We start from the raw sequence: 24,349 nt of genomic DNA on the forward strand, positions 1-24,349 counted from the left end.
TTTGGGAGGCACAACATGTTAAAGAAAATGTTACTGCCGTGACAAGACCCAAAGCAGCCCGCAGAAACCCCATCAGAGCACGGCAGAGGTGCGCTTTGTGGTTCAGTTTCTCCGTGACTGGGTGAACTTTATATCGAACATATATTAACACTTTGTGGCCTGTTTTTTTTCCCTCCTCTCAGGCTGGAGGACTCCATTTTGAAGGGACCGGGTGTGCAGCCAGAGAGACTACACAGCAACTCGTCTCAGGAAAGGAAACCCTTCTGTTTTTCCGGGTAGACTGCTGCACCATTTCACAGCCTCTCAGACGTGGTGGTGGACATTTTTGTTGATTTATTTATTTTTATTACTACTCGTCTTATCTCCAGGAGCATGTGAGCTTGCCCTCACATGCGGGGGTTGTGGTGGTGGTGGTGATGAAGAAGATGTCAGTTGTTGGCACAAGTTTGGCATATGGCATGTCATTGATGAAGGCAGCCCGCTTTGGTTAATAATTGATGCTTGTAATTAAGAAGAGGGGCGGGGCGATTTTTTCTGAAGGTGTCGCGTGGTCGTCCGGTGCGTTTTTTTTGTTTTGTTTTGTTATGGGGTTTTTTGGTGGCTGACAGCTCAGATTTTTCTCCTCTCTTTGTGTCTTTTTATATATCTTTTTTCTTAAGGAGAAATTTACGGCCCCCTTCTGTGCTCCATGCTTTGGACCGGCTGGGGAGGGAGGCAGTGGTGACGACTGGCAGTGCGCACAGTAGAGATACTGACTTTCAAGGGGCAAGGCAGAGTCTGCGGGCAGGAAATAACCATGCAACAGAGCAAACATCCATAGACTGAGGAGGTGAGGGGGGGATTATAAAGTTGTAGTTATCACAAAGCAAAGGGGGAGTGTCGCTGGAGGAGCACAACACGCCTGAATTTCTATTCCGGGGGCCGCTGGACCAGGCTTTTTAGCGCATGTTGAGAGGAGGAGGAGGGAGGAGGAGGTGGAGGGAGGCTGTGGAGGGGGGGTAGAGAGTGAGTACGTTTCACAGGATCCAGGCCTAGTAGTATTGCCGCTGGGACTCTCCTCATCCGCTTTCAAAAAATTGGAAATTGACACATTTAAACGCCAAAATGAGCGGGGCGGGGGTCATTTTTGCGCTGGCCGACAGTGGAATGGTAAGATTCTCGCGACACATCCCGTGTCATGTGGCGTTTTCTGCGTGATTTTGCTGTTTGATGCACATAGCCTGCATCTGTCGGAGGGAAGCCCGTGGAAGTGTGTGTGAGTGTGTGTTCGTGAACTTGTTGTGTGTGTCGTGGTCTTCGCATGTTATGTATTTATGTGTCTTGTCTGTCGTGCATTCACTGAGCCACTGGAGAGCAGCGAACGACACGAGACACACACACTCATGCAGCTGCACACAGACATACAAAAACACACAGATATATGTAGATGCAAACGCGCACACGCCTTTTGGGCACGCGCACGAACGGGTCCATTTTAATTCGCGTTTTCAGCGCCGGCGCGTGAACGCGGGCTTGATTTTCTTTTTATTAATTATTTTTTTTCCCCAACACGACGGGATGTGATAATGTCACCGGGTTTATTGATACTGTAGCCATGCGTGCGAGTTTACAGGCTGACCTTATCGCGCTTGATGTCATTTTCATCATATCGCGATAACATTCCTAAAAGGATTTTGCAGCTCGACGGCGGTGTTTGCGCAGAATCCCCTCTTACAATGACACGTTATTATTTCGACCTTCCCGTCGTCAGTGAGTCTGTTTACGTTTTTTTTTTTTTTCTTCAAATTTTGACACCACGGGAAGGCAGGCTGTGTTGTCTTTTGCGGATCTCGCCTCTGTGAGCTGTGCCCTTCCTCTGCCACTTTTTTTTTTTCAAATATCTCATTACTCATTACTGCTTGGGATAACTTCAGATAAGCTCTTATGACGTTTAAGTGACTGAAAGATGTGCAGAAACTAAATTTAAAAAAATGGCACAAATAAATCAAAGAAAATGACAGCCTTGAAGAATCAGAATGGATTTTAATGTATAAGGCATCTTCCAAAGTCTTTATGTTTTGATTTTCCGTTTAATGAAAGAAGGCCCTGCATTGATTATTTTGTCTTCATGTTTCAGGGAGGAGTCATGCCAGCATGAGTGGGCCTTACACGGGCCCAGGAAGGGAGAGTCATCAGACCAGCTGCCCTTTGACCCCTGGGTGTGACCTCACCGCCCTCTCCTGCCCCTCCAGACGCCAGGATCACAGGCTTGGGCTAACCATGTCAGCAGGCACCTCCTCACTCAAACATGCTTCCTCTATCTATGGGTTCACGACGCAAAGGGACCACTCCTCCTCGTCCTCCCCCTCGTCTTCGTACAGTCCTCTCAGGAGGCTCCAGCATCTCACCACCATGGTGAGCCAGCCTGACCTGGTCTTGCCGCTGAGGGAGCCAGAGAGGGGCTGGGAGTGGGGGACACATAAGAAGAATAGGGAGAATATGGAGAGGGACTCCTGGGCTGATTGCACTAGCAGGGATCACTCTGGAACCCAGGTTACAAGCCGAGAGGCAACCGTTGTTAACATTGCTTCCAAAAAGAAACAACCCGAGGTCCAGACGGGAAGTAGAGACACACCGGCGCCTAATTATACTGATTCTGTCACTTCGGAGAAAAAGACAGAAAACTGTTTCTCCGGCCCACCCAGTCCGGCCTTCTCCCTCGACAGTAACAGTCCCTTTGCGAACAACTTACTCCACTTTGAATCCTCTTTGTTTGAGGATGACGACAATGACATGGAGCGGAGGACCGTGCCACCTCTCAGTGGCATTCAGGAGAAACGGGAAAAGGTGGGGAATGTACTTCAGTCCGCCTCCGGAGACGTAAACTTGCACTCCAAAGACTCTTCTCTGACAACAGCTAAAGTCGTCACCCGCTCCCAGTCCTCCGGTCAGCGCAGGAGATACTGGGATGGCTCAGAGGACGAGTGGGACAGCGACACCGAGTTACTGCTATTTGAGGATAGCCCCTCAAGGCATTCAATGGCAAGTTTTTCCCCTTCTAAGTTATCTCGTCATGAAACAGCAGCAGTTCAGAGGTTTTTAGAAGTAGCAACGGCTTTTGGGTCTAGCCAAAGGATTGCTGGCGTTCACCTGGCTGGGAAATACTTTCTCCGGAGCTGGATTACAAAACTTTTTCCGCACACAAACCTTGACCGTGACATGCAATTGCTCACTGCTTGTAACCTGTCATAACAAATCACTGGTTATTTTAAATGCTGGCCTGATGCAGACAAACGCACAGCTCCACGGCTTGCCCTGCCTTTAACAAACCGCAGCTGTCTGTTTTTAAAAAGCAGCAAAAGGATAATTTTCACCTCCGCCATAGGTGTTCAAGCTGAGGGCAGAACTGAAGGGAGGGCGTGGAGGGTGAAATATGATGCCAGCAGGGCCGATGGCTTACTGACGGCATGCTTAGCTACAGGGCCTGCAGTTTGAGCTGTAGCAGAGGACACACAACAAAGGCTATGGAGGCAAATTACTCAAAAGCTCTTATTTAGTTTTTGTTGCGATTTATAGTAAAAAGGGGCAGTTCTTTCACAAATCCAATTTTAAAATACTCCTTAAAACTGCAGAACCTTTCTAAGAAGTTGCCTTTACCATCACAGTAGTCCAGTTGTGCTCATCAGTATCAGTGTGAATTTTACATACTTCTACGATGCATATTTCCAAAGTGCTAAACAAACACTGAATAAATAGTCCACAGTTAACCCACTAAACCCCCGGTACCATTATAACCATCCTATAAAGCACACGATTAACTGTAGGTACCAGTTATCCTAAAATCTATGACAAAATGATATAAGTGTCAAATTTCATTAATATTAACTTCACTGTTTGCACTGTTTTACATGTTTTTATGACTGAAAGCCTCTGTGGGCTGCCTTCTTTAGGACACCGATAGGCTTACATAACAATCGATATAAATACAACACAGCGGATGTTTTCCCTCAGTACGGTATATTTAAAGTAGGATACAAAGAAAGTCCATACCATCCTCTCACATGCACAACTTCAAAAGCATGACCACAAAATCCATTTGTAGGCACCATTTGACCATCAACCAGCATCTGGACCCTGAAACTGAAGCATCTAAATGAAATGCAGGTGTCATTTAAGAAGGAGGTTCCTTCCTGCTAAAAGGGAGTTTTTCCTTCTCACTGTCGCCAAGTGCCTGCTGATAGGGGGTTGTCTGATTTTTGGTGTTTTCTCTCTGTTATTCTAGAATCTTTACCTTAGAGTATAAAGCACCACGAAAACAGCTGTTGCTATGATTTGGTGCTTTATAAATAAAATGTTATTTAATTCCTACAGTGACCTATCAGAATGTCTTAAAAACCCATAAAAGCCCCACACACATTTGCAGACATGATGGGACATTGATGGCAGCCTTACAGGAAAGCCGTGTTCGTGAAAAATTCAGTTTAGTTTCCTGTAGTTTAAAAGAGTTTTCCTCAACTCAAAGGAGGTATTTGAATTAAATAAATTATATAATACATAATGTGTTCGTACCTTTAGAAGTGCTGGTAAAAGGATTAAAAGGCTACTTTGGACAGAGCTGGGCTAGCTGTTATCAGTAGGCTTAGCTCTCATGTCCTGGCTTTACCCCTGTGAAACTGTGTCAGACATGTTGGATGGTTATTTAACTAAAAAATTATTTGGCTAGTTGTAGTTATGGCATCTTAACCTTTTAGTAAAGTGACAATCTTAGAGGTTTTCATTTAAGTAGCAGTGGTTATTGAGCCTCTGAAGCTATTCCCATATTTTATATATTTGCAGCGATGTGAACTAGGTGTCAACAAAAACAAATAAACAAAAAATGCCATACTGAGTTCATGCTAATTTAAGCCAAGCCAAATCCTTCAGCTTCAAATTATAAGCATTTAACGGTTAAAAAACACATGATGTCAACGAGTTGAGCTTTTACAGTGGTCACTTTCTGCATTTCAGAAGAAACATTGGAGTATTTTGAAATTGAGATGTCATATCCATCTGTGGTGGTGAAGAGAGAGCTGAGTGTGAAAGCAATGCTGTTCATTTATTGGTCAGTTGTTGTTCCTACCCTAATTTACGCCCATCAGATCTGGGTAATGACCGGAAGACTGAGATCCCGGATTCAAGTGATGGGAGGGCTTAACCTTAAAGATAGGGTAGGGAGTTCGGTCATTTAGGAGTAGAGCCAACAATCTGTAGGAGTGGTTTGGGCAGCTGACGAGGATCCCTTCTGGACACCTTCTAGGTGAGGCGTTCCAGTCATGTCCTACTGGGAGGAAGCCTCAAGGCAGGCCCAGGACACAGAGATTACATCTCTTGGCTGGCCTGGGAACACCTCTGTGTCACCCTGGTTGAAGACGGTGGCTGGGCACAGAGAGGGCTGAGCATCTCAGCTCATACTGGTGCCTCAGATGACTGGCAGAAAATGGATGGATGTGTTTTGAAATATTGCAGGGAGTAATAAAACAAGAACAGCCACAGTGACCACAGTGTGGTTGGTTATCTCCACCAGGTAACCAAGCATTACTTTCACTATTCCCTGTTGTTCAAACTCATGCTGTGTGCAGCTTCAAATCAGGTCACAGTTGGCATGCAGAATGATGGAAAAAGACAGGCTGCCTGTCAGCTTTATTCAAATGCCAGTAGTTTGTTTTTGCTGGCCAAGAAATCTGTGATCTATAGCGTAAAATCTGCATTTGCTGTTCCCACTATCACCCGCTGCAGTGATTCTCACACTGTGAGGTGTAGCGCCACGGCCGGATGGATGGGGATGACCAGGGGAGGGAAATATGACAAGAAATTAGATTCTTTTTCATTTTCAGTGATTTTTTTTGTTTTTTGTTTTTCTCTCTTAGTCTAAAGTATGTCATGCCAGAAAAAGGTTGAGAACTAGCACCCAGGCTTTTAGATTGACACCTTAAGTGAGCTTGTCTCCAGTGCTAACGGTTTTTCTGTCACACAGCTCTCTCTGGAGCCCATAAAGCTTTATGAGACTTTATAGCCATACATCCTATAAAGTCTCATATATGAGCACAAACTAATAAAAAAAAACTTTGCAAACATTGCAAAATACAACTAGTGACCATTTCTGAATGCTATATCGTTTTATTTCACAATAATCCAAAATAAAATGCGTAAAATACTTTTTTAAGTGAAATTCTTGGTCACGGAAATGAAGAAAATAACTTTTTCATTCAACACTCATTTTGAATTGAGTAAGATATGAAAAGTTGTATCAGAAAAACAAAAATCAGTAGATGGAAGCAGAAACTTAAAATTTAATATAGTTATATTACAGGTCTTGCAGCCTCCCGTAGCAGTCGTAGCATTAAAGTGTTAGGGTCTTGTATCGGACTACTGATCATGCAATGTGGACACGGCGTCTTGGCCTTACAAGACACTCACGTGAAATGAGGCACTAATCTCATTTTTATTACCCCGAATTATTTTGTTGTGTTTATTTTTATTTATAAAAAGATTTGCATTGGTGCTTGTTGCATTTTGAATGCCTCTCAGTATATTTTAGGCTTAACCTGAATCGTCAGACTCGTCCGGGGCAGTAGGTCTAAAAAATGAGAAATATGTTTTTAATTTTGTGGTACAACTTGTGATATTTGCTCAACCCAGCATAAAAAGAATGATAATAGCATTTTGTTTAATTTTTGTGATAAAGAAAATCATGTTAAATAGTATTCTACATTATGTTTTGCATTATTGTGAAATGTAACTATATACAATGCAGAAATTGTCTTTTGCAAAGTGAAGTTAGTGTGTTTTCAAATATTGGACTTTGCAGGAGTCCTTCATTTTTTATTTTATTTTATTTTACTTTCTTTTTATTTCAGCTAGCTTATACTGAGAGCTTTTTTAATGCACCTGTCCCAAACTGCAGATACTGATTTCATTTTGTGATAAGAGAAGGGCAGTGAACATTTCTGGCTTTAATCTTTAATATTTTTTTTATATATTCATGTTCAAACATGGCCTCAGATTGTAAAAAAAAATTATATCTATTTATAAAAAATACATGTTTTATATAAGCTAAAGTATGTCTAAATTTCAAACCGTGACATTTTCAAGAAAAATCAGAGCTGATTAACCAGAAAAAATTCAAAAAGATTGATGACTTGAGATGGAATGACCCTTTATTTTTATACAGGGTTAAATCATAGCAGCTCCCAGTATCAGCCCTCTGGTCAGTCCTGCTACATGCCAGTCATAATTCAGGCCTGCTCATGTATCTCCAAGTTCAGCCTGGTTACATTTACACAAACAATTCAGCAGCTACAATTGGTACTGGGTTTTGGTGTTTCCATGCTGAGGTTTGTGTCACGGTTTGAACTGGACATGATGACAAGTTAAAATTAGACCACAGAAAAGGTTTTTGGAGGCCGTTGTTGGTCAGAAACGGAAACTTTTGGTTAAAATATAAAATTATAGTAAATCCTTTTCATATCTGTTTGTGTGAAATATATCTTTGCTCTTGTCTGTTATATCTTCTGTACTGTTCTGTTAAGTGAAAATGATTCTTTTACTTATATTTCCCTCTTCATTTTTCTGTTGTCAGCCTCAGAGCAGCCTCAAGAAAAAGTCTTTGCCACCTGTGAAGTTTGTTGAGGGTGAAGTCGTTTGGGCAAAGTTCAGCCGGAGACCATGGTGGCCCTGCGAGGTGATTGTCGACCCCGTACAAGGAGTCTATCACAAAGCGAAAGGTGGGCCAGGAACATTGTTGACTTACTGTGATAACCCAAGCCGGTGCTTGGTAAATGAGTAGCTTTTAATTGTTCTGTGCAATGGTTTGGTCTCTTAACTTCAGCTGGTGGTTACAGAATGAATCCGTGAGTCAATTAATGGTGATTAACAGCACATACACAGCCTGACGTTGAGGCTGTTTGAGATATATTTGATTATTTTAACTTCTTATACTGGGGTTGCCAACTTAAACTACAGGTTGCAGTGAGTGTGGGGATTTTGGAAGAAAATTATGAGGTGTGGTAATTTGGCTACACTGCAACTATGTGCTTCAGGAGAAAACTGTGCCACTTCTGTAAAGCCTGAACAATAATACCCTTAATAAATAGTGAAAGCCCAAATCTGCAGGTGGTGTTCTTTACAGAACAATTATACTGGTTTATGATTTAATGGTTTCTAAGCACAGTTTAGCTAGGTTCCCCAGTCATACACGTTAGGTTAACTGGTGAATGTGACTGTGAATGATTGTCTCTCTGTTACATGGCCTGTTTATGCCTGCCATTCTCACAATGACGACAAAAGTGACGTCACATCAACTGGTGCCGCTGCTGTCATGTCTGTTATTACTGCCACTTGAATCAGATATCAGTTCAGGAGCTCAGACGTTCCCAGATTAAATAGAGATGAAAAGGGGGGAAAAATGTGGTGACTTCTCCTCATAAACCAGCACTGATGTGGGGATTTTGGCTGAGTGGTGACACTTATCATTCGGGAGTAAACTGTAACAAGTGGTGATGTAAATGAGTTGGAGATATGCTGACGTTACTGTTCAAAGTGACCAATGTGGTGAGCATAAATTGGCCATTAGTCCTATAACAAACTGGCAGCTTGTCCAGGGTATATCCCGACTCTTTCCTAGGGACAGCCGGGTTAGGCTGCAGCTACAGCCACGACCCTGAATTGGTGAAGTGGAAGAAAATTGATGGATGTACACAGAAGATTATCTCCTTATGTGATGCCAGGATGATGCCTTCCTGCTTTCTCTGGACAAAATATGTTTTTCACATGAAGTACACTTAAAAGATTACTCTCAAATTCATGCTCTCTGACATGAAAAGACAATTCAATGTACGTGTGCAGTTCTGTACAGCTTCATGTTTTCAGTGTTACTAGGCTACCCGTTTCCATATCAGAGGCATTCAAGCGGCAATAATAATTGGTGAATAAAAGCAACTGCTGTGTTTACTTACAGTAAAATAAAGATATCTGACATGATAAAGTTCAGGAATCAATTCGAGGGCTATGCGACTATGTATCGAGTGATGACTGCCTGAGGGTTTAGGGATATTGTCTTATTCTGTTATGTCCTTACTGTCCCTTACTGTAATTCTGTGTCTGGAATAATTAGTTTACAAATAATTAAAGAAGCTATCATTGTGCAAAGTGCATGCTCTCACTTTTGGGACGCTCATATGGATCCTGCTGCCAAATGTTATCTTAAGTGACGGATGACAGTCCTTTTCTAGACTATGTTATCATTGGCTAGTTTTTCTTCACCATTTTATCAATGATGAACTATGATTGTATGCAGCTTTCTTAAAAGCTGTCATATATTGAGAACCTAAATGATTATGTTGGTTATGTGTTAGCCGCACATTAGTCTTTGTATACAAAGAATTGTTATTCACAAACAGTAACAATAACATTTCAAATTGCTCATTTATAGCAAATTACAATGAAAATTTTTATTTATATGGCACGTTTCATTTCACGTAAACCTAATGTGCCTAACATTAAAGATATAAATTAAAAACCTATGTCTTAAGGGAATAAAAAAATAAAACAAAGAAAAAAAGCATGATTATTGAATTTTTTAATGGTTCTTGGAGTGTTTTTATGATTCTAAAGTCACAGCGGGCCTCCTGCTGCGCCTGTTGCACATTTTCTTTTAATTTTACAGTACCTCCATAATCTGCAGCATATATGGTACTTTCCTTTCCCACAAAGAAGAAGTTCCATGTGGAGACATTTTTTTTCAGTTGATAGCATTGTGGTCATTTAGCAATATAACATGCTCATAGTTCTGACATAAAGACATCATGTATTTCCATCAGTTAAGGGTTGTTAAGACTGCTGTCTTCTTATATTTTCAAGTTCCCTTTTCTTCAGGTGATTCACTGATCTGACTGGACTGAGAGTAATTTTTGTTGTTGTCTCAGAGCCTAGCGACCGGCCCTGTCGGCTCTACCATGTCAGGACGTTTGGGGAGCCCCAGGAGCTGGTTTGGGTGGAGGACAAATCAACTCATACTTTCCATGGAGGTTTTGAATTTGAACAGCTCCTCCTACTACGGCGGAGGGGAAAACAAAGGGAGCAGAACAGCAAATACACCGTAAATACCATTTTATTAATAGCAGGACAACACTTGCATGCCTTGAGTTAAAAAAAGAACCTTCCTGGTAGATAACACAGGAAAGCTTGCACGTCCAGAAATAAAAGTCTTGCTAAGGCCAAACAGGTTATTTCTGTAAGCTGAAATATGCGCAAAGATTGAGGAGTGTTTGCTTATCTTTCTCTAGATTGCTAAGCGGTTTAAGGAATCCTGGAAGTCCAGTGTGGCAGAAGCTGAATCCATTCTTCCTGAGAGACCCAAAATGGCGTCTTCCGTGTCTTTGTCCATAGCTGATGCCTTCCATGATGCTTCCCCACTGGAAAGAGAGAATAAGACCCATCAAAACTTTCTTCCTGTCACTTCATCTGTCTCCACCCATACTGAGACGTCACACATGACCAATGGATCCATTCCATCCCCAGTAATTACACCCCCTGTTACAACTCCAGCAAAGCCAAGCACTTTAAAGAAATCTTCTGGAAAGAAGAAACAGAATGAAGCATCAAAGGATACAAAAAGTAAACACTCTAAAAAGACACTGAATAATAGTCCTGACAAATCGGATAGAGACAGTGAGGAGTGCCCGTACTCTGACCTTGAGTCAGTCCCTAAAATTTTGTGTCCTAAAGCACTTGAACGTCAGCCTAAGCTAGTTCCGACTCAGCCGTCTGTTGTGGTTGTCAAAGAGGTAAAGAAGCAGCCTGAGATTCAAAGTGGTCTTTGGTTTAGCAAATCGAGCAAAGACAGGCGACCTAAAACAACCAGTCCAATGCCAGACCGCAGTCTCTTCAGTAAGGTCCCCTGTAAGAAAAAGAGCTCATCTGTTATTAGTAAAAAGACACCAGCTTCTTGTGCCTCCTCCTCTGTCAGTGCCGCCGCCAACGAGCAGTCAGGATTATCGGACAAGCAGAAGACCACTGAAACGAATCTGCCTCCTGAACAGTCAGGAAATCTAAAGTGTAAAAACACTGCTGCTGCTAATGGGCACTTTGGTACAGCTGGTGTTGTGGGTGAGCAGAAGTCTCTAGACTCTAAGGATAGTGGTTGTTCAAAGGGTAGAAAGTCAGTTGCCAGTTCAGTGGATACCATCAGTGGCACATGTGACCAGTTAAGTCTTTCAGACATTAAGAAGTCCTTAGAGGCCACTGTGAAAGATAATTTGAGTGATCTATCCAGGTTTTCAGAGAGTGCAAAGATTGTCAGTCAAACTGAACATTCTGATGCGACATCTACTAAAAAACATTATACAACTGAAAACATTGCTGAGGAGGAAAAAGAGAGCAAAAACGCTTCAGCATCCTCTTTACAAGATAAAACTACGGACCCATTAGGGTGGCTAGAAACTCAAACGAGTCTGGTCTCTAAATGTAGGCTACCCTTTGTCAAATTAATACGCAAGGACATAAAAGATAAGAAGATCTCAAACTCCAATACAACTATTCATTCCAAAGACCAACCTGGAAGCACAAAGAAAGAGAGACGATTGGATACTAACATGACTACATTGACATCCAAACAATCAAACTGGATGGATGGTCAGGGAAGAGCCTCAAAAGACGAGGTAGTCGCCTCCAAAATAAAAGTCTCAGTTAAGAAATTAAAAGCACGCGGCAAGTCAAGTATGGTTAATTTCTCATCAGAATCATCACATGAGAATATCATGACCTCAAATGTTTCCACTGAGGAGTTGGGTAGCCCAGAAACAGAGAGGATACCAGTTTCAAATGGAAGTCTGAGTACTGTGAGTTACTCATCCTCGAACCAGTCAGATCAGTTTGAAGGTAAAAAGACACCTGACTCTAATGTAACAAGCAAGTCCTCTGAACAACTGGTCAGATCAGACCAAGCAACCACATCTGTCACATCACATAGAACGACCGCGCCACCTTCTCACCAGCGTGCAAGGTTAGCATGTAGAAGAGCTTATTTTCCAGGACGTCCTTCCTCTGAGAAAACCAAGAAAGTGGCCTATAAATCAAAGCGTGGCCCAGATGAAGTGAATAAAGTCATGCACGAGCAGCCTGCCCACCTCCCGGCCAGCAGTCGGCTGATGACTAGAGCGCTGAAGGCCATGCAGGAGGCTGAGGAAAAAAAGCGTGAAAAAGTCAAAAAGGAGGCTGAACAGAAACAACCCTTGAATAATTTTAGAAAATCTGAGGACCTGAGCTGCAGTCCCAAGGCCAAATCGGACTTTTGCACTAGTAAAAAATTTCCAAAATCAAATTCTAATGACAGTGGTGAGTATGCACCTGACAGTTTTTCCAGTTGTAGCAGCCCCCATTTGATTTTTTCTGATTCCAATGACTATGACACAGATGTTAAGAGTGAAGATGAAGACCTCTCAATTCCCTCAACTCCACCGATGGACTTTATACCTCTTACTTCTAAAGCAAAGGCAAAGAAGGAGGATCGCTCCTCAGACGCATGGTTATCGCATTCACCGTCTTCGCCATTTTCTTTTATAAATGCCTTTAAAAATGTTGAAGAGGTCTCTTTTCAGTCCCTGACAAATGAAAGCAATGGTAAACCCGTTTCTTTCAAGCCAGACACAAACTACAAGTTTAGCACCTTCCTTATGATGCTGAAGGACTTGCATGACACTAGAGAGCGAGACGGTGCGCCCTTAGAACTGGAGATTGGGCCACCAAGTGCACATGTTAAGGAAGAGCCTTTAGTGATGCCAGGGGAGGCTACACCTGCAAGACAAGATCAACAATTAGATTTTGTTCATAGCATCTCAAACTCAAGTCCAGATAAAACCATAGTCGCACATAATGAGGAAGGTCCGTATCAGATGTCCAAGAGGCCCTACAACAGACGGGGTAGCTCATCCAGGTGGAAAAAGAAAGCCAATCGCAAAGTGCCTTGTCGTCGTGCCAGGTCTGGGCCTGGTTTCCCAGGACTTGAGTCAGGAATGTCGTCCATGCCAGCAAAGGACTCTTCCTCAACAGAGGATTGCTCATCAAAAAGGCCGGGCATATGGGAGCAGCCTGGAGGTGGTGAAGGAGCAGTCGTGGTGACGGAGGAGGAGAGTTGGAGCAGAGTAAAGGAGAATCTACAGATCATGGTGCCTTTGGAGCAGAAGGGGCGTGACATTGCACTGTCTTTGGAAAAGCCTAATGGGCTTGTGGACTGCACTAAGAAGAAGGCGAGCTTGACGCACAACACTGGAGAAGGTGACAAGGATCCGACAGGTAAGGAGAATTTAGTGTGGAGACCCCCACAGAGAGACTAAGCTGATGGGTGTAATATAGAAGAAAGATAATGAGAAAAACTGAATAGAAGCCAGGGAGGCAAGGGAGAGCTAAAAGCAATTGTTTTTAAAGAGGTTTTTGTGTGTCTCAAGTGCTCCCACACTAGCACCTGCTTTTTCAAGTGTGTAAATGCATTCATATTAGTGTGTTTTCATGAAGTGCTCTGCTAGAACAAGCAGAATGGTCAAAAGGTTAAGCGTAAAACCCTGAACTCTTCTCTCCGTCAGTGGTTGCCATCTTGGCTTAGTAGCAGAAACATAAGGATAATTTCAGCCAGTTGAAGGCTACATCATCAGCGTTAATTTTGATTAATGACAATTAATGACAGTCACACCATGTTTAAAGGCCATTTCTCCATCTCTTGTTCATTTTTTAGAATTTTGTTTTATTCGTTGTTATAAATGCCAGTACAGATAAACCGGCTAATAGCTAAAATCCTCAATGCAAATAACCAAAATATAGATGATGTTTGTCATGTCTTTGCTGTTTTTTTGTTTGTTTGCGGGGGTTGTTGTTGTAAAGGTTGTGTCGATCGGATTAGCTTCGTAACCGTGTGTACTCGTTACCCTTTGATTACTCAATTACAGAAGTATCTCATTCTGTTTAGATTAAATATTAAGCACACTGACAAATACCTCCTTAAAAAAATAAATACTTCGTTTTCAACTGCAAATTGCTAAACGTGGCCAATATCAGTTTTAAACAATAAGATTACGTCAAGTAAAACAACACTTTAACTAAAACCTGCCATAAATGTTGCCATGAGACAGAGTCAGACTGATATCAGTGTGTGAGGCAATTAAATGCAGACGGTTTCTGATAATACAACAATTAACTGTGATAAATCGCACATCTGTCACTGACTACATAGGTAGGAATTTCTGTTTATTACATTTGTTCTCAGCAATAATCAGAATACATCCAGTTCATTTGAGTCCCCTCAAGTTGTGCTGATTGGGAAAGACTCCTTCAGACTGATGGTAACATGTTGGCAATGTGTCTGCTTTTATAAAGTAGATGGTGAGTCAGTCCAAATTGGATTGTGACTGTTTGCAGAAAGGTTGCCTCCCATCGGGCAACCTGTGCAATCGCCTTAGAAGTGGCCATTGGTGTGCAACAGCCTTAAGGCTGGGACAACCATTTAGTCACTAGTTGCAATTAGTCACAGAATATGAAAAAATTTCAATTAAAAAAAAAATCAGTACAATTATCAGGCAGCTGCAGATGATAATCTTATTTATTTGGTTATTTGTTATGATACATGGATACATGCTGTCCTATTTTTACTTGCACGACTGAGCCATTAGCTTTCACTGAATTAGGAGGTTGTTTTGTCAAGCTGAGTCTTGGTTGATTTTTTTAGGTTGAGTCAATTCACAAGTTTGGTCGGCTAACATTATCTGCATGTGATGAGCCCTCTTCGTAGCATTCCCAGCAGGGGCGAGTCTACAGAGGGGGAGACAAGTGCCTTGCCCCCTAGCTTTTGTTAACTCCATTTACACATAGGGGATTTTCAAATACTTCACTGAAAAGTGAAGTATTTGAAAATACTTACGCCTCTTTCGTGTCCCTGTAATGGTACAGTATCATCACGCAAAATATCGTGATGCTATTCTGCATCTGTTGTTTTATTTTTCCCCAACCCTAGTTTATACAATAATGTGTATGAAATGAAAAATCTGTGTTTCTGAATAGTAAATCCTTTAACCACAGGTGTAAATCTGTGTGCACATTAAACTGCAGGTATAAAAGTAACAGTACTTTAAACTGTTAGGTTCAGTTCTGAATTCTGACTTGCCATTGAGGAATTTTTAAAAAAATATAGCAGTTCATAAAATTCTGTTTCTGCTCATGTAATGGGTAGACTACTGACATAGTTAGTCAACCAGTTGTACAAATACTAGTGCTGTCAGCGTTAATGTCGTTAAAATGACGTTGACGCCATAACCGCATTAACGCGGCAAATCTCTGTTAGCGAGTTAGCGCAAAACGCCCCGTGCGTGGGGCTGCACGGCGTCAATGCATTAGCGCGGTTAGCTCGTTAACGTGTTAGCGCAGTCCAGCCACACACACGAGGCGATCCGTTAACAACATTAACGCTGACAGCACTAACAAATACTGATGCTATCAAAGGGCTAAATAGGTCAAAAATAAATGTGTATCTATAATCTTTTTTTAAAAAATAAAATTTGTCCCCTTTAGCACATAAACGAATAAGAAAACCAAGCAAGAGGATGATTGAATGGACTGAAGAGTACGACCAGATTTTCTCCGTGAGGAAGAAAACGAGAAAGCCTCTCCAGTTGATTGGAAAGGTAAAAATCACACAAAGTAAGCTCTTTTGTAAGTACACATTATTATATGAGCATAACCGTTTAGTATTAACCAGCCAGTGTAACTTTATACTGCTTCACACAACTCATGCAATCTGCTCTCTCAGGCCTCTCAACCCATTACCTCCATATCTGAACCCTCGGAGTGTGACAAGAGCATGCAAGTCCAGCCATCCTTGAACTTGCTTCCCGAAATACAGACACCACCCCCTGAGGAAATCTGTGCAACGACGCCCTCTGACCTACAAATTCCCTGCACTGAAAACACATCTTCACAAGATGCACCTGTTCTTTCCATCGACACGTTAACCCCTCCTCCTGAAGCAGAACCTTCGCTACCAGAAAGCATCGTCAAAGACAATGGTAGGACTGCGTTTGTGTGCTTTTCTTTCTGAGGACACAAGTTCAGGTCAGGTCTTTGTGTAGACTGTGGTTGAAATATTATACGGTTAACTTTAAGATTGTCCTGCATTGGCGCTAAGAAGCCTGAACCATGACCAGAAATATGCAGAAGTGTTGTAGACAGCATTGTGGCCATAGGCACGGGTATCGACGTGCTCCTCTGCCATTTCAGTACTCATGCCTTTCACACAGGGTCAACTTATACATGAACTCTTTTAATAAGTGGTGCTGAAGGTTCTACAGGTTAAAAGGTTCTTTCACTTGATAAGGGCAAGGCTTTTAAACTTCTCATTAGTGGTCATGATTGGTTTCAACTGGTAGTTTCTCTTTGCCAGCATAAAAATAAATGTTTGACATCACTCATTGGATCAACAGAAAAGTCCTAGGAACTCAGTGAAGCTGTAAGAAGGATAATTGTAGATTTATAGAAGCTGTGGAGATCTCTTGGAGTCCTTTCAAAACAACTGCAGGTTCCATCATCAGTTCAAACAATTGTACATAAGTACAGCTTATTTGGTTAAGTCACCGCTTTGGATCTTCTGCTAGACCTTGTCAAACTGTCAGCCTCAGATGAGAGGAAATTGGTTAGGATGTTCAGGAACAACCTAGGAACCATCAAAGGCTCAAGCCTGCTGTGAACTGACAACTGGTGGAACACCAGTGTCGCTGTTCACAGTGAAGCCAGTTTTACATCGACATGGAGTGAGAGGGTGCCGATCAAGAAAGAAGACCGTGCTCCAAAATCAACGCCTTCAAGCTCAACCGAAATTTGCAGCTGCCCAGGTGAACAAGCCAAATGCTTTTTGGAGAAAAGTTTAAAGGTCAAAGAAAAAGACTGAGCTGTTTGGCCACTAGACAAGAGGCATGTATGGAGGATTAAATGTGGAGCTGTCAAACACATAAGAAAACGGTACCAACTGGTGCATGCATGGTGGTGGTATCATTGTGCTCTGGGGCGATTTTTCTGCCTGTAGTACATTGCACAAAGTGGATGGAATAATGAAGGAGGAGGACTTCGTCTTCACCATCAACAGCTAGACGCTTGAAACTTGGACACAGTTGGGTGTTCCAACAGGACAATAAACCCAAACACACATAAAAACTGGTTTTAGAATGGATAAAGAAGGCTAACATTAGGCTTCTGAAAGTCCCGCCCTCAACCATGTTGAACATTTGTGGACTTAAACAAATATTAGGCGAGACGTATTTATATATTTGACCCTGTGTGGATTAAAGAAAATTTTAAAAAATTAAAAGCCCAAAATTACCGCGACATTCATGCCGCTGATAAGCAGTAATAAACCTGTAAGCACAACTGTACTTAAAGAAAGGCAAACAGAAATGATACAAGAACTGGAACATGACAGGAATTCCCAAGAATTTGTAAGAATGAAGTTTGTGTTTTGTTTTAACAGGTTACAGTTCAGTGTGCAGTAAGCTAAGTGCTTAAAGTAAATACTGTCAGTAACACTGTAAAATGAGACCAGCTTAAGGTGACTGGTTAAACAGGAGCTTTAACCAAATGAAGAGAAAATATTGTATTAAGCTTTGTTCTTGTGCCAGTGATCTCATTACTGTAAACTATCAGTTATTATTAATAAAGCACTAGTTATTCACATATTTACACATACACAAGTATTTTAAGCACTTCCTGTCGAGCACACATAGATACAGTCAGAAGAAATGTGGGTTCATGCAGACCAGGGGAATAAACCACTGATGACCTAACCTACCTCCTGAACCACACACAGCTGCTGCAAATGGCTTTTTAATGTAGGAAAACCTTGAGAGTATTCCACAGAGAACCAGTCACTTTCTGTTCTGTAGCAGGCAGATAATAATCTAATATGGACTGAATTTACACTTTACAGTCAGTTTTTATCATCACTTATGTTGTTTGGTTAGTATCCACTGGTATACACAGTATTCACTGCTGGTTAATGCTAATCTGGCTGTGACACTTGTTTTTCCAGGAAGTGCTCCTGTGCTGGAGAAGAAGCGCAAAAGAAAACCCACTCAGAAGATCCTGGAATACTGCCTGGAGGCCGAGGCATCAACAGGCCTCAAGAAGAAGGTACAGCATGGATGTTTGAGTGTACATTTATTCGTTTGGTGTAATGTATTTGTACTGTGATGTGCCAGCTTATAAGATAGAGCTGTACATTTTATTTAGCACAAAAAAATCCATTTACCTTCATAAAAGCATTACATCAGATTAGATGTTACTGAGTTAGCAATAATAATTAAGAAGAAAATCTTAGTTTCCTCCTATAGTATCAGTAGTACAGTGCCATGAAAAAGTATTTATTCCATCCCCGATTTCGTAGTTTTTTGCACACTTGTCATACTTAAATGTTTCAGATCATCAAACAGATTTTAATATTAGACAAAGATTGACATCTGTCAGTCTGGAAAGGGTTACAGAGATATTTCCAAGGCTTTGGGACTCTGGCAAACCACAGTGAGAGCCACAGATGAAAGAAACTTGGAACAGTGATGAACCTTCCCGGAGGTGGTCTACCAAGACACTAATGACTCCCCAAGGATGTCACAAAAGAACCTGGAACATCATCTAAGGAACTGCGGGCTCAGTTAAGGTCAAAGTTCTTATGCAAATATAAGAAAGAGACTGGGTAAAAATGGCATCAACGGGAGAGTTCAAGAGACACAGAAAACCACTGCTGACTAAACAGAACATAAAAGCTTATGACTCATTAAAAGTACTCTTATTATACAGGAGGAGCAAGAAGTCCTCTGAATGGCCAAAAAAGAAATAAAATGAAGGTTTTGGAGTACCTGAGTAAGTTCAGATGCTTTGGCCTGACCTTAAACAGGCCGTTCATGTAATTGGAATTAAAATTCTGCAAAGAAGAGTGGACTAAAACTCCTCCACAGTGATCTGAAAGACTGATTGATAGTTATCAACTACTTTACAAAGTAGTTCTTGCTGCCAAGAGTGGGACAACCACTTGTTACGGGTTATTACTTTTTCACACAGGACACAGCAGGTTTGGATAACTTTTTCTCCTTAATAAAAGAAATAATCATTTAAAAACTGTTGCTCCATGACTCCAAGACAAAATTAGTGGTCAAAGCTCTCATTATGTTATCCAGCAAGACATTGTTTTTATTGCAAGCTGTAATGCAAATAAGTATAAGGAAAATTTTCAAAAATGCACCAGTGGGAGTGGAAAGTTCCTTGGGTGATCTACTAACACTAACACTTTGTGTATGAACACTAATTCATACACAAAGATGCAGTAGGTTTATTGCGATAATTGTGAGCAGCATGGATTAGTGACTTAGAAACAAGCGCACCCGATGAGGGAGTGCAAGGGAGCGTTTAAAGGCCTAACAAAAACGAATCGTAAGTTAGGATTTTACAGGTGTTTTCTCTGAAAACAGTGTGGCAGTTACGATACATGAGAGGAGGCTGAAGGAGAGAATGCTTTACTATAACCGTGAATTCATTTGTTAGAAATAGGTGGGAACTGTGTGAGGTCCTGAGGCCTGAATCTCAGTTTGGAGTATAGGATTTTTCTGCACACCATTCAGGTCAGCTGTAGCGCAGATTTCAGGTTTATAGGGTGGAATAGTTTCTCCTCTGGATGAATCCTGCCTCCACCTGAGCTGTGAGAGATATCTCTGATGATCCAAGGTGGAGAGAGTTGTAAGCAGCATGAAAGAACTGATGATCTGATGGTCAGACAGATGACTTTACCTTCCTAAATTCAGTCTGATGCTTGGTCATAGTTGATGTTCAGTTATGGTCAAATAATAGAAACTTGCCACTGTGTTGAAAAAACCTTAGAAACACCAATGTGCATATAGGCAAATGCATGACCGATGCACTGTGCTACTTAAATAAACAGCACTGCACCACGGGCATTAGAAACATTAGAATCCTTTTTCAGTCCAATAAAAAACAACTTAGGGATGTTTGATTGGCCTCCGGTCACAAACATAAGCACCGGTTGAGTGTTTCCAGTCATTCCAGCATTTATGAGATGATGGAGGGTTAATCCTCCCACACGTGTTTAGTTAAGATGTTTAGTTAAGCGCATCTAAACACGCATTATGTTAAGAGCTTCTTAAAGTCTGGGGCTTTCAAATAATGAAGTGTATTAAGTTTTGTGTAAGCTTTGCTTTGAGTTATAAATAACAAACATAAGTATAAATAATACAAGTAAAGGATTTATGCTGTGAATGCTGTGGAGATGAAGCTGAGACTATGAGATGATCAGATTATTTCAGATTATTGTGTAGTTAAAAAACAAACAAACAGATAAACAATTTTATAGAGCCAAAAGTGCCTTTAAAGATTAAAAGTGTTTGTTTTTAATTGAATTTATTTGTTTTTAAATTGTATTAGTTTTTAAGAAAAACAAATATTTTATTTTAAACATCACTCACCTTACATTCAATCTCAGCTAAGAAAAGAAGTCCGTGACCTTCAAAAACAAAATAAAACTTTGACAGCATGTAGTTCTTCCCTGATCCTCTGTGTTCTAAAGAAGTATCACTCCTAAGAATGTCTTTAGAACTGATATAAACTTCAACCTCTACTTGAGGTTGGTGGTGAAGCGAGAGCAGATTAAGATCACAAATACAAGTGTCGAAAAGGCTCTGAAGAGAGGCTGGGCTCACCTTTAGAGACAGGACTCAATCACTCAGGAGGGGCTCAGGGTACAGCTGTTGATTCCTCCACATCGAAATGAGCCAGTTGAGTTGGATCAGCCATGTGACTAGGATGCCTCCAGGACATCTCCTAGATTAAGTGTTTTGGGCTTGTCCTACATGCTGGAGGGATTATGTCTCTCCACTGGCTTGGAATCTTTGTGTCCCCTGAGAAGAGCTGGAGGAGGTGTGGGCATTTCATCTCAGACTGATGCCCTTTCCAACCTGGCTGGAATAAACGATGGATGGATGGGCATGGATGGAGTATTTTAGCCTTAAAATGCTTTTGAGAATTGCAGATAAGAGCTACAAACAAAGCAAAAAAAGAAACACTTGAGCTAGACTTTTTTTTTGTTTGATAGACTAAAACAATGTTGGTTTAACTGCAGTCATTTTTGACAGTGTTCCTCTTTGTTCCAGGTCAAAACACTGAAGACTAATCCACCTCCAACTCCTCAATCTGGTCAGTGAGTTTTCGTAAAGCCTTCTAAATTACACTGTAGTGTGCGGTATCTCATCCAGGACTACTTTTATTTAACTTAACAGTAGGTAGCAGGCCTATATCTGTATTAGAGGCAGGCTTATAAAGACATGCTTAATCAGAGGATTTTTACTCATCTGCCACTTTTTCTTCTTCTCCTCCACTTGCCCAGTTTTCAACTCTTTGGGAATCACCTTAATAGTGTAAAAATACAATTTTATGTCTTTGTTATCTTTGGTATTTTCCATAGTTTTTATTAAAGAAATGAGAACAAATAGTGTTTTTGTGACAGACCGCTAGTAACAAAGTGTCCAGAGATACAATTTAGAATTAGTGCTTTACTATATTATCTGTTATATGTCGACACGACACACATCATCCCTTGAGTTTTGTATATTTATGCTTGACTGACTCATAGGTCAGTGTTAGTGTTGGCTTAGAAAACAAACAAACAAAACATGAGTGGAAAAGCATCAGATTTAGAAAGGAGAAAATATAATAACTAATTAAATGTTGTAAATGAAATAAAATAATCATTGTGTACATGTTAAATCTATAAAGTGTAATTACATTATTTGTTCAGTGGGTTTCAAACATTTTATGACACAGAAGAAGAAGAAGTTAACATAAAAAAACTTCCAAGTCACCAGATTTTCTTTTTTCCTTGTAAATTAAATTTGGGAAAGCAGCCAACTAAAATACACTCTAAGGAGTCCAGATGAATTTACAGCCAAGCGTATTTAATCTGCACAGTTAATGTAATTTAATATGATGCTAAGAGGAAGTCCTTGTTGTTATGAGTTGAAAATCTTGAAAAGCTCGTTTTTCTGTCTTACTATTTCAAATATGGTTTTCTTCCACACAGACTGCTCAGCACCACCCCTAAAATCAAAGAGTAAGCCGCTTCCAGCATCAGAGTCCACACCGGCGACGACCTCTGACCTCTGTACACCCACACCTTTGGTTCAGACCAGCACTCCTGCACCTTCTGCTCCAGAGCAGTCTTCGCCAGAACCCGGACAGGAGGAGACGGCACCAGCCGATGTCGACGATCCTCAACTGGACGACGGTAAAGCCGAGGACATCAAAAAGGACGGAGCAGAATCAGAGGTTGGTCAGCTTTACTTTTTTTACGTACAGTAATAGTTAAAATTGTTGCTATGCAACAGCAAAGTCCTGCTTTGTCTCCTCAGGGTGAACCATCCAGCCTGGACAACAGTTTCTGCTCCATGAAGGACGACTTGTCACTGTGTGACGACTCACTTTTACCTACGAGGAAGATCATAGGGGACCGAGGAGGCCCGGCTTCCATGAAGGAGAACATATGTCAGGTGAGCTTTCAGCAGTTTAGTGACTTTATGGTTAGATCTAAACAACAGTTGGCAGACATTAGATGTTTTCCTCTAAAAACTCTGAAGCCTTCATATCCACCTCGCAAACCATGCATACATAAGACGTAAAGTCCCCTCTCTCTGAGTCATTCTAGTTATGCTATGATCTCTGCTCAGGTGTGTGAGAAGACCGGGGAGCTGCTGCTCTGTGAGGGTCAGTGTTGTGGCGCTTTCCACCTGCCCTGCATATCTCTGGCCGAAGCACCGAAGGGGAAGTTTGTCTGTCCAGAGTGCAAATCAGGTAAAAACTTAACAGCTGTTCCCTGATGTCAGTAGAGCCTATAATTTAATTCTTGATATGTGAATTTTCCAAATGTAAAAATCACTACAAAATGAAAAGTCACTCACTAAAGTCTAAAGACGTTCTAGCATAAGAAACATCCAAGCGTTTGGATATTTCTTCACTCCCCATGTTGCCTTAATCCACAACGGGTTACCACAGTGGGCGGACTTTTATTTTTTATTTTTTGTGTCTTCTCCTGGGATCAAACTGGGAATCTATGTAAACCACTACACATAGACCACTACACAAATTTATTTATTGTTATTATTTATTTATTATTTTTAGTTTTCAAAAATTTTCTTTACTTTTGGTTTCAATTTTATTTCTGTTTGTAAGACTTTTTAGTCTGTTTTGGCAATAATTAATTTTTTTTTTAATAATTTTTTTACAAATGCCTGTTATGTTTACCATTTTATTTATTTTTGTTCATACAATGGAAAAACGTTTCCAAAAATTTGAGATTTTTAGTATTGAAATCATGTCTAGCATGGGACGTTTTAAACAAATAGTTCACGATTAAAAACAGATTTAAAAAGAATTGTTAAAATAATCATAGTTTTATTAGGAATTATAGTTTTATTTAGATATATTTTCCCAGTCATTTGTGTTCATTGCATTCTGGAAGCGATTAGAGGGAGAACTGAGGCCACTTATTATCTGCTGTTTTCATTTTGTTAAATAAATATGAAGATATATATATTTTTAGGTGATCATTTAAACCTGTGACTTTTCCTGTGTCCAGGACTCCACACCTGCTTTGTGTGTAAAAAGCGCGGTGAGGACGTGCGGCGCTGCATGATCCCTGTGTGTGGGAAGTTTTATCATGGCGAGTGCATCGCCAACTACGCCCCGACCGTACCCGTGAACAGAGGTTTCCGCTGCTCCATCCACGTTTGCCTCACCTGCTTCATCGCTAATCCCAACAGCTCCAACATCTCTAAAGGTAATCAGAGGACGCTCAGACCGCACCTTCGCTGTAATCACCCGTCTTGCGCCGTGGCATTTACTCTCCACTTTACGTCTACAGGTCGGCTGGTACGTTGCGTGCGCTGCCCGGTTGCCTATCACGCTACAGATCTTTGTATGGCAGCGGGCAGTGTTGTACTCTCCAACAACAGCATTGTCTGTCCTAACCATTTCGCCCCCCGCCGCGGCGTCAAGAATCACGAACACGTGAATGTCAGCTGGTGCTTCGTCTGCACTGAAGGTACAGATGCTAAAGGAAACTCCAGACCAGACTAAACTGGTTTTGTTACTGAGCTGTTTTCTTCACCTCAGATTTATATTTTATTTCACCTTACGGTTACGAATTACAGTCAGGTGGAAAATAAAGTACCGGTAAGGTTTTATTTGTCAGAATATATTAATAAATCATCTGGTTCTCACGAAGTATTTTACAAACACCAACACGTGA

At 41.1% G+C, this 24,349-nt stretch overlaps 1 protein-coding gene across 5 annotated transcripts in view; it reads left to right on the plus strand.

The window, feature by feature from the left end:
- Positions 1-24,349, plus strand: part of nsd1b (nuclear receptor binding SET domain protein 1b) — a 31,840-nt gene continuing 7,491 nt past the window's right edge. The window contains exons 1-15 of one of the 5 annotated variants that reach the window (XM_087847450.1): positions 1-88; positions 183-275; positions 2,117-3,021; positions 7,598-7,742; positions 9,942-10,114; positions 10,302-13,308; positions 15,571-15,683; positions 15,809-16,064; positions 18,077-18,177; positions 21,201-21,243; positions 22,127-22,371; positions 22,455-22,592; positions 22,770-22,893; positions 23,678-23,878; positions 23,963-24,142. In XM_087847450.1, the coding sequence (XP_087703576.1) occupies positions 2,134-3,021; positions 7,598-7,742; positions 9,942-10,114; positions 10,302-13,308; positions 15,571-15,683; positions 15,809-16,064; positions 18,077-18,177; positions 21,201-21,243; positions 22,127-22,371; positions 22,455-22,592; positions 22,770-22,893; positions 23,678-23,878; positions 23,963-24,142 (5,614 nt within the window). In that variant the 5' untranslated portion in view covers positions 1-88; positions 183-275; positions 2,117-2,133. Of the gene's footprint in view, positions 89-182; positions 276-666; positions 830-1,005; positions 1,150-1,216; positions 1,256-1,616; positions 1,750-2,116; positions 3,022-7,597; positions 7,743-9,941; positions 10,115-10,301; positions 13,309-15,570; positions 15,684-15,808; positions 16,065-18,076; positions 18,178-21,200; positions 21,244-22,126; positions 22,372-22,454; positions 22,593-22,769; positions 22,894-23,677; positions 23,879-23,962; positions 24,143-24,349 lie in introns of those variants that run through there. The other 4 variants (XM_087847451.1, XM_087847449.1, XM_087847452.1 and 1 more) reach the window with 4 other exon arrangements.

The sequence above is a fragment of the Neolamprologus brichardi genome, chromosome 10, assembly GCF_056152115.1.
Source record: "Neolamprologus brichardi isolate AB-2024 chromosome 10, ASM5615211v1, whole genome shotgun sequence".
Classification (NCBI taxonomy): Eukaryota; Metazoa; Chordata; class Actinopteri; order Cichliformes; family Cichlidae; genus Neolamprologus; species Neolamprologus brichardi.